This window comes from Rhincodon typus, chromosome 4, assembly GCF_021869965.1.
Source record: "Rhincodon typus isolate 14 chromosome 4, sRhiTyp1.1, whole genome shotgun sequence".
In the NCBI taxonomy this organism is placed as follows: Eukaryota; Metazoa; Chordata; class Chondrichthyes; order Orectolobiformes; family Rhincodontidae; genus Rhincodon; species Rhincodon typus.
Window position 1 is genome coordinate 50,216,332 of NC_063335.1, and position 11,205 is coordinate 50,227,536.

The following is an 11,205-nucleotide window of genomic DNA, read 5'->3' on the forward strand; positions in this document are numbered from 1 at the left end:
TTAATCTTTGAGATGTGCTGATCTCAGAGTTTTCTTCTGTATCTGCTGTAGTTACTAAGATTCTTAAGATTCTAAGATTTTCCTATATTCTTAGACACAATTATAACCAAACTAAAATAGTTTATGGATTATTATTAAACTGTAACACAAAGATATGCATGGTTATATTAAGGAAAAAGATTTCACCTAGATGCAGAATAACACTGGAATCAAAAGAAATAAAACGAGCCAAATAATTTTCTTATCTGGATAACTAATCTAATAACTTATTGTAATAATGAAAAAAGGTGATTAAGGCATCAGGAAGTGCAGTTCACTTGCAAACTAAACCTTCACAAGAATGTCAGACTGCTTTAGAAATAAGAATGCTTTTTATGGAAAGCAGATTGCGATTAGTGAAATGCTACTTCTGGCAAGTAATGTTATATGGATGAGAGAGTTGGAATATAAGACAATGGAAGCAAAACTGAAGGCAACATAGTAATGAAACATGAATAGGAAAGATTTAGAAGGATATGGGACTAGTTCAGTTTGGGAAACCCAAACGGTATAAACGAGTTAGACCGAAGAGATGTACAGCTCGGTAACAGACTCTGACTCTATGATGAGCATTAGTTGGACAAAACACACAGATAATGAAGTTTTAAGAAAAGCCAACACAAGAACATTTGCAAATGATCACCAAGAGACATTTCCTTTGGCAAGAGAAAAACTAAACATTTGGTAGTGACTAGTAAAATTTGAAGGGGTAGAGCAAGAGAGAGACAAAGGAAGCAATATACTAATAGCTTTAGCAGAATGGGGACAAGGTTTAAGACTATAACCCAAGATGTTAGTTGTTTTCAAGGACGATAATAGTTGGAGAACCATCTTGTAAAACAAGATACCTGAAGCAGTTAGGGTTAAATAATAAACCTACAGAGGATCAGACCTGGATATGCAATCTAATTTTGAAGAATAGTATAAGAGAACTAATCTTTGATTATAATTCAGCAATTTATGCATCCCTACACAAGAGAATTCTGCAAACAGCTCTGAATTTTACCTGTACTTTTACACTCTTCTAACATGTCCTTGCTATTGCAATAAAAATTATAATATGTTAACTGGAGATAGTTGAAAAGTCATACATTTTGTGCAACCGCCTGTGACAAAATGTTTAGGGTCACAGAGTCATAGAGATGAATAGCATTTAAACCCTTCAGCCCAACTCGTCCAAGCTGACCAGATATCTTGAATTAATCTAGTCCCATTTGCCAGCATTTGGCCCTTCCTATTCATATACCTAACCAGATGCCTTTTAAACGTTGTTATCATACCAGTCTTCTCAACGTCTTCTGGCAGTTCATTCCATACATGCACCACCCTCTGCATGAAAAAGTTGCCCCTTACGTCCCTTATAAATCTTTTCCTTCTCACCTAAACCTCCAGTTTTGAGCTCCCATACCTTGGGGGAAAAAGGCATTGATTATTCACCCTATCCATGTCCCTCGTGATTTTATAAACCTCTGTTAGGTCACCTCTTGGCCTCTGACGTTCCAGGGAAAATAGCCTCGGCCTATTTAGCCTTTCCCTATAGCTCAACCCCTCCAATCCAGGCAACATGCTTGTAAATCTTTTCTGAACCCGTTCAAGTTTCACAACATCTTTCCTATAGCAGGGAGACCAGATTGATTAAGCCACTTTTGGAATATTGCGTTCAATGTCCCGTACAGCCTTAACATGACCTCCCAACCTCTCTACTCAAGACACTGACCAATAAAGGCAAGCACACCAAACACCGCCTTCACTACCCTATCTACGTGTGACTCTGCGTTCAAGGATCTATGAACCTGCACCCCAAGGTCTCTTCATTTGGCAACACTCCCCAGCACCTTACCATTAACTGTATACATCCTGCCCTGATTTGCCTTACCAAAATGCAGCACTTCTCATTTGTTTAAATTAAACTCCATCTGCTGCTCCTTAGCCCATTTGCCCATCTGATCAAGGTCCTGCTGTACTACATATCCTTGAAAAGCTCATGTTCATAGTTTCTTGCTGGTATCTATAATGTGATAGCTTCATCTTCATCTTCTGTCAGGGCTGCAATTCAACATCCAATTGAGGTTTGCTAAATTTTACATAACAGTAACATTAATAAGTAAAACCTGAGTGGGCCATCATCCTTCTGCAATGTGATTTTAAAATTTAACTTTATTCAGTCTCCTGACAGCCGCCCACTGAGGTAGTGAATTCCACATATTTGTGGTCCTTTGAGAAATGTAGTTCCTCTTTATCCCTGTTTTAACTGCCACTCTTTAGTCTAAACCTATGATCTCTCTTTCTAGATTGCCCCAAGGGGGGAAATATTCACTCTGCATATTAAAATAGGCTAATCTTAAGTCATACAAATCTAATTATTGTAGAGGAAGGCAGACTGAGGTAGTTTTCTCTTAATTTTGGAGTTGTGGAACTGAATTGGGAGTACAGTCTGAATTAGTCTTTTCTTTTCAACATTATATAAACAAAAGGTAGAAGAAACCAGAAACAGTTGAGAAACATTTGATGTAGTTACCATGGAATGTGCCAAAGAAACCTCCAATTGGGAGCAGTGGGAGAGGAGCTCGGCATCAAAATGGGTTAATTGGCTAAAAACTGGCATTTTCTTACAGCCTATTGGAGTGAGAGAGTTGCCTGAGCTGCTGCTTGCCATAGTAGGCAACTTCTCCATTCTGGTTGCTTGATCTAACAAGTAATTCATGCTCTTGTATATTTTGAACACAGCAGATACAAAGCTAATGAAGAATGAAGTTTGTTTATAGAAACATCACAGTGTTATAGGCATTTAATGCAAATTTTATTTTTACACTTAAATCTGAATGAACAGAATCTTATTTTTATATCGGATCGTGTTTCTTTTATTTGAATCCATATTCCACTTGGGTTGTATTATAAAGATTTAAATTTTGAGTAATTTCTTGTCATATCCAATAATTCAGATTTTGGCACTGCCTAACAAACCATAACAGCAATTAATTCCTGATTGTGTTTGTAAAATTATTTAATCTAAACCTGCAGAATTTAGAATATGGCTGTCTTGATCTTATGAGACCTTCCAATAAAAATAGTTTGAGTACAGATAGGCATCTTCCTACAAGAATGAAAACACAGGCATCCAAAACTAGAACTCCTAACTGATTAAAAATAAAGGGAAAACTAGGTTTATGACACTGAATTTGAGTACCACATTGTAGAGAACCAAACTGATTATCAAAAGTACAGAAGTAATATTCAAGTTGATAAGAGGGGTAAAACAATGCATTAACATAGATTAGCAACTTCTGTAGAAAGGGATCCAAGAGTTTTTTGTGTAGTATCTACATAACTGAGTAGTCAAGGGCGGTGTGGTTCATTAACAGAGGTCTTGTAGAGGCACAGGACAGAAGTGGGGTAAGCATTTTTCTTTGCTGGACGTGTCCTCTTATCTAATACAGCAGTCAAAGAGGAGGCACTAATAATATTAGATAAGCACTTCTCCTTTTAAAAACTTAAAAGATGGCAGTCCTCCATGTAAAACAATTCCAGGCCTTGATCGGGCATAATTCTATAAAATGAGGGAAATGGTGGAAATTGCAGAGGCTAGTTTCATAACTTGCAATCCTCCTTTTAAGATGGGGTGATGCCAAAATACAATAGAACTTCAAAGATTACACCTAGAAAGAAAAGATAAAAGCCAATCAGTTTATCACAGGGAGAGGGAGGCCTGAGACTATAAGGGAAAGTTAGTTTGTGAGGAAAAGAATTCGATAATAACCAGCAGCCAGTTTGGAACTTTTAATGACAAAAGTTTGGTTTGTCTAACTTGATCAAGCTCTTTGAACAAATGAAATGGTTTGATGTGTATGGTGACTTTGAATGCTTGTTTGGCAAAGTGCAACACAATGATCGTCTTAACAAAATTAAAGATCATCCAAAATTGGCTGAAGGGCAGAAAACTATGGTAAATATGTATTTTCAGACAGGAGGGACATGTATCCCTACTGTCCAGAAATCATCATCTACTGTGACATTGTCCTTACCTCTGAGCTAGAAGGTTGGGTTCACCCACCTGCCATGGTGGTGTGTTGTAACATGTCGAAACAAGTTTAAAAGTATTTGTCTGGTCTCAGTGGTAGTAACGCTGCTTCTAGACCAGAAGACATGGGTTCAAGTCCCATCTGCCCCAGAGATATGTCGGAACAGATAAATAATTTGCACTTTTGTTATGCAGTGGTAGCAGGTCCAGGGTCAAGCCCATGTGCTATGAAGATGTCACATCCTGAAAAGGTTGATTTATAAATAAATGCACCAGTGCTCCCCTAAAGGCTGGTGTTAGAATCACTAGCTTTTGTAGATTAGTAGATTGAGCTCTAGCATATAGAGCACAGTATTAAAGTTTGCAGGCGTTTTGAAATATAGTAAACAAAAAGGACAGGCACGGGTGAAACACACATGGCTGATGGAGAGTAATGACAGAACATGTCAAATGATACACTTAAAAGAATATGAAGGGTGCTGTAAACTAACAGTGGTATAATTTTAAAAGGGTTTAAAAGCAGACTACATGTTTATACATTGCAGATATTTGAAGGTACAAGTCAAGTTGAGAAGGCTGCGTTTTAAAAAGACATTTAGGAACACGAATAGGCCATTCAGCCAATTGAGACTATACTGCCTTTCAATACATTTGTGGTTGATTGAACACTTCAATCCCCTTTTACTTGCATTATCCCCATAATGCTTTATGTTGTTGGTGATCAAAAAATTGTCAACTTCTACTTTAAATGCACTCAACTGAGCTTCCACAGTCCCTCTGGCAGAGAATTCCAAAGCTCCACAGCCCTCTGAGCTTTCTTTTTAAAAAAAAAAGTTCTCATCTCAGTACTTAATGGTATTTCCATTATTTTTAAATTGTGCCTCCTAATTCTACACTCCCAAACCAGGGGAAACATATCTGCATCTAAACTGTCTATCCCTGTAAGTATTTTGTTGGTTGCAATAAGATCACCTCTCATTCTTCAAGACTCTAGAGAATGCAGGTCCAGAAAGCCCAATCCCTCTTCATGGAACAGTCTTGCAATTCTGAGAACAACTCTGGTGAACCTTTGCACTCCCTGAGATAAGGAAATGAAAATCTCTCATAGTACTCCAGGTGCAGTCTGACTAAACTCCTATAAAACTGAAGCAAGACCTTCCTACTCCTGTACTGCTGCAGTCATGGCTAACATTCTATTGGCTTTCCTAATAACTTGCTGCTTGTTAGCTTTCAGTGACTATTGGCGAGAGCACCTGGGTCCTTTTGCATATCTACACTTTTTCTAAACTCTCACCATTTCAGAAATATTCTGTCCATCTGTTCTTCCTACTAAAATGGATAATCTCCCATTTTTGTTTTCACATTGTAGTTCATCTGCCATATTCTTGACAAATCACTGTTCATCTAAATTCTTGTGAAAGTATTTTGCATCATCTTGATGACACACATTGGGGAGGCAATGGCCTAGTGGTATTATTTCTAGACTACTAATCCACAAAGTCCACTAATATTGTGGGGACACGGGTTCTAATCCTGTCATTGCAGATAATGGAATTAGAATTCAATTTTTAAAAAAATTAAGCATCTAATGATGACTAAAACCACTGTCAATTATTGGAAAAACCCATTTGTTCACTAATGCTCAAATGCAATGATCTGGACAATATTACTACAGATAAGTGGCAAGAAACATTTGCACTACACAAATGCCAGGTAATGACACTCTCCATTAAGAGACAATCCAACCACGGCCCCCCAACATTCAATAATATTACCATCACTGAATCCCCCACTGCCAAGATCCTCGGGGTTACCATTAACCAGAAATGCAACTGACTTGCCACATAAGCACAGGGCTACAACAGCAGGTCGGAGGCTAGGAATTTTGTGTAGAGTAACTCATTTCATGACTCCTCTAATGCCTGTCCACCATCTACAAAGCACATGTCAGGATTGTGATCGACTACTCACCACTTGTCTGGATGGGTGCAGCTCCAACAACACTAAAGAAACTTTACACCATCCAAGACAAAGCTGCCTGCTTGATTGGCACTGCATCCACAGGCATCTGCTCCATCCACCACTGATGGTTGGTAGCAGCAGCAGCACGTACTAACTACAAGATTCACTGCAGCAATTCACCAATTCACCAAAGATCCTTAGACAGTACCTCCCAAAACCATGACCACTTCCATCTAGAAGGACACAGGCAGCAGATGCATGAGGACGCTACTGCATGCATGTTCCTTTCTAAGCCACTCACCATCCTGACTTGGAAATGTAGCACTGTTCCTTCACTGCTAGGTCAAAATCCCTGGAATTTCCTCCCTAAAAGCTTTTTGGGTTAACCTACAGCACATGGACTGCACTAGTTCAAGAAGGCAATTCACCACCACCTTCTCGAGGGCAGCTAGGGAGAGGCAATAAAATGCTGACCAGCTAATGACACCCATGTCCCGTTAATGAATATAAAAGACACATTTCCTGCTTAGCTTCGTATCAGCTATAAATGTGGAAATATTAGATTTGGTACCCATGTCCAATTCTTTGTATATTAGGAACTGCTGAGGCCCAATTTCTGATCTTTACAAATGCCACTAGTTACACCCTGCCAATGTGAGGATACCCATTTACCCCTGTTTTCTGTTTTGGAGGACCTTGGCCAGAAGTAGTGGAAATTTACTAGAATGATATCAGATTCTGCCATAACTTCAGTTATTTGGGGAAGGTGGGGTTGCACCCCTTGGAGCATGGGAGAATGAGGACATTTGCTGGGTGTAAATAGTAATGCTTTTGATAGGGTATGTAAGGAGAAACTGTTTCCAGTGACAACTCAACCAGAGAACCATCATGAGATGACTGGCTAAAGAGCATAGGACATTATTTTAAAAAAAACTCTAACAATGAGATTTTTGAGCTCTGGAGTGCATTGCGTAAAGGAACTCAGAAGGGAATTAAATAACATTCACATAAGAGTGAGTAAGTATTTGGAAGGAGATGTGAAAATTAAAATTGTATGGGAAATAGTAAAGGAGTGGGATTAATTGGACATCTATACCAAACAGCTAGTGTAAACATGAACAGATAACCTATGCTGTATTGTTTTATGATGTTAGTGAATAGCAACTGAATATTTATTCCTTTTTAAAGACTAGGTCAGTCCCAGTTGACAAAATATAGTGTAAAACTGATCTAATTGGGATCAGTTTTTTTGCAAGAGTTATGGTTTGATATTTCCCACTCTTGCAACTCCAGCTGTCAAATTATTCAACAAATCCCTGTGAAATTTTATAATGAATGCAAATTACACTGAATCTAAAAATGTCCCATAGGGTTTCATTTAACGGTAGGAACTTGCATGATTTGAAAAAAACATTTTATCACCAATAAGCTGGGATACACAACTGAATACTTTTGTTCAACAGAATAGCATTCCTCGGGCTGCAGATGCTGAAACCAGATGTAATCATCCAAGTCGTTCTGCTTTGAGATCTGTTCAGGCCCAAGCAAAATCTGCCTTCACTCCAACTCCATCCCCTCAACAAGATGTCACCCCTGGTGGATGCAGCACTGTTTCTAAGTCAACTAGCAAACGTGAGGAGTTTTTAAAGGTTAGTTGAAACAAACCTCTTGGTGCCTTCTGTAAGCTATCAATTTCTAGGTAAGATTGTAAAAATTCATTTACCAAGCAAGTAGAATTGTAATACCATGTGTATTTGGTACTGTCCATGTGTGCACTCAGCATTGGTAGGCCAGATGCTTTGGACCACCTGTAATTAGGAATTATAACACAGAAAATAAACCCAAATATTTGGTGATGCAAGTTTTTAGTTCCTGTAACCTACTGATCCCGTTGCGGGTCTATTACATAAATTACAATATATTTTATTTTTATTCTTTCAAGAGAAGTTTTGAGAACTTTTACGTTTTGGAATCAATCCTGATATTTAGCATTTCTTTCAATTTGCGGTTACAAACACATGAATTAGGAGCAGAAGTTGGGCTTTTGGCCCCTTGCCTTCTCTGTCAATCAATAACATCAAGGCTAATCCTTTTGTGCTTCAAATTCCACATTCTCATAGTCCCCCAATTTCCTTTGTCTAACAAGAATCCAAGGTTATCAATCTACCTCCATCTTAAAAACAAATTCCAAGATTCCACCTGAACTACCTTCTGAGACATTGTTCCAAAGTGGTCTCAACTCAAATAAAAAATCTCATCTATCATAAAATGGTGACCCCTAATTATAAAACAGTGCCCCTTAGTTCTGGCCTCAGCCACAAAAGTAAGCAGCTTTTCCACATCCACCTTAAGACTGATCAGGATCTTATATACTTAAAAGCTCCAGTGGAAACAAGTCCAGGCTATCAGGCTTATCATATGTCAACCAACCCATTCTAGGTATCAATCTAGCAAACCAACTCTGAACTGTCACCAAAACCTTTGCATTCTTCCTTAAATAAAGAAATCAAAACTGCATCGAGTGTTCAAGATGTACCTTGTATAATGAGACTTAACATCTTACTTTTATGTTCAACTCTTGTGATAAAGGATTGCTGCTTCTGCTTTGTATATCTGAGTTAAAGGAGAAAAGAAGATCAGGCATTGTTTGTATCATTCTATTTATCACTTCTAGTAGGAAGCTAACAGTATTATATTGGATGTGAATGCTTTCTGATGCTAATTCTCCAAAGCAGTATGGTAGACTATTTTTGCTCTGAAATTGTATCTTAAGAAAAGGAGTACATTTTTGAGTACGATTAATAGTATAAGATCAAGTGTCTTAAATATTTATTTTTACCATCAGGTTGCAAAAACGCTCTTTAACGATGAAGCTCTAAAACCATGCCCACGATGTCAGTCGCCTGCTCGGTACAATCCAATGAAGAAACGAGGCCTCTGCAGTCGAGAAGGGTGTGCGTTTGACTTCTGCACTCAGTGTTTTTGTGGTTTCCATGGTTCTAAAGAATGTGGCAGCAGGTCTGCAAAACGTTTGGTCAATAAAGGAGGACCACCGGGAAGTGCTCAAAGCAAGCGGAATTTGAAGAGATTGTAGTCTTGTGTATATGTGAAAGCACATGAACCTTCCCCACCTGTCCTCAACCTCTTGGGTGTTATAAGCTGCTTGTGCACCTGTATACAAACATTTCAGAAAGAACTACTTGATGTTTACCTAGATAAGAGTTTGTATATGATGAATAGTGAGTGGGGGGAACTTTGTAATGCTGAGATTACAACATTTCCCCTTTCTCTTAATTGTAAATGCATATCCAATTTTAGCCATTTTTTTTCCTGTTTTCCAAATAACTCTGTATCCTTTGATAACATGCAGTACATTTGATAGAAACAATTTGCTCCAAAGTCACTGAATTGTTATGAATTTCTTGAGGGCAATAATTAAACAAGACAATCCAAGATCAATGAATATAGGATCAAAGTATAATCATAAATCCCTGGACCAATGCTACGAATGTAGGCTGTTTTAGATTAAATGAATGGTGATATAAACTTATAGTTTATTTCTCCTCTTACTCTCTCCTCCTCATCGCCTTTTTCTTTAAGTTAAAAGAAAATGTTGTTGGACATTGAGAAAATGAAGACCACAGAGTTTGAAATCTAACTTTCATCCGTTGTTTCAGATGTTTGTGAAGAACTGTTAATTGTTGGCTCTGCCCAATTCCGAGACAACAGGTATGTGTAAATATACGGTAGCTTTTTGAATGTATATAGTTTTTATGCATGTTAATAGAAATTGTCTTTTAAGTTGTTTTAATCTGTATGCTTAATAAAGTTATTTTAATAAAATTTTTAATGTTGTGAATGCATTTTCTTCAAATTTGTTTTCGAAAACTTCCAGCTTTTGCAAAATCTCATTGCTTTAAGGTATTTCAAGCTTATTTATTGCAGATGCAATTTGCTATTGTTAAAGACAGAACTAGCTTTACATTTATAACTCTATATAAAGGTGATGCTAAAAACACCAGAGTTTGGTCAGGTCTGGCTTCCCTTTCTGAAGATATCTATTGTCTTCTTTTATTGCAGTAACTTTAATATGGATGGTGTTTTATAGCCTATTGTTTAAAAACTGGGCTTTGCACTAATACAAAGAACATAGCCAGCTTGTGTAAAATGATGTATCACTTTAATTTCTGTAAACTATTCTGCATATTGGTTATCTTCTGGATAGTGGCTTGAAAAGACAGTGCGATGGTCTCAAATTATCTAGGATTGAGAGACCTATGGAGAATATTCTGCAAGCAGCTTGTAGTTTGTAAGGGATGCAATATTTATGGGAAGTAAAGCAATAATTTATTCAAAATTTCTAGATTCTGAGGTATGTCTTTACTACCCGCTCTTGGGGAAAAAAACTGTAGTTTCCCTGTTCTCATAATTAAGTTCATTTTTGAGTATCAGGTTCTTCTAGTTCACTACTGGGAAGACACCCATTTTTTGCTTTAACCATCAGTGGAAGAATTCTTTTGTGTTTCTGTTTCCCTACACTAAAGTTAAAGTACCTGTGGCTTTCCTTCTACCCATTTCCTGCTTGACACTTCGCCATTTTCCCTTTCTGACCCAAGATTAAAACTCCAGACCCACTTCAGATGGAACCCCTACTTTTGACATTTCGTCAACAATATCCCTGCTATCTTCACATCACTATTCCCATTTCAGGATCACTTTCTCAGTGTTTCTATCTGTCTGAATATTTTTCTGATTTCTTTAACTGCATAAATACCCAGTGCTTGCTGTCATGTCCTAGCATGGCTGCTTCTTAGAACTCTCGACCTCCATTCTCATTTCTATGATGTTACTTCTCATGCTGCAGAATTTCAAATTCTAATGCCCTTCTACATCTGCCTCATATAGCTATTGCCCGAACACCATCAAACTACTGAGTATAGGTAGTCCCTAGTTTGCGAATGGATTCAGTTCTTGAGTATGTTTGCAAGTTGGAACATAATAAAAAGCAATTTAAAATAGCCATTCGTAAGTAACAGGGAATATTTGTGTCAGATCTTTAAAATGAATATTAATGTACACTCATATGGGATTTGTTCGTAAGTAGGATGTTCATAAATCGGGGACCGCCGGTGTATGTACTAGTCTTTTCTCATTCTTTTGCTTTGTAAAGTAAATATTCTATGACT

General features: G+C 37.6%; 1 protein-coding gene across 1 annotated transcript in view; it reads left to right on the top strand.

Annotated features, from left to right (window-relative positions):
• LOC109928921 (F-box only protein 43) overlaps positions 1 to 9,861 on the top strand; it is a 29,622-nt gene extending 19,761 nt beyond the window's left edge. The window contains exons 4-5 of the mRNA XM_048595754.1: positions 7,483 to 7,668; positions 8,865 to 9,861. Of these exons, the coding sequence (XP_048451711.1) occupies positions 7,483 to 7,668; positions 8,865 to 9,113 (435 nt within the window). The 3' untranslated portion in view covers positions 9,114 to 9,861. The remainder of the gene's footprint in view (positions 1 to 7,482; positions 7,669 to 8,864) is intronic.
• Positions 9,862 to 11,205: the final 1,344 nt, after the last annotated feature.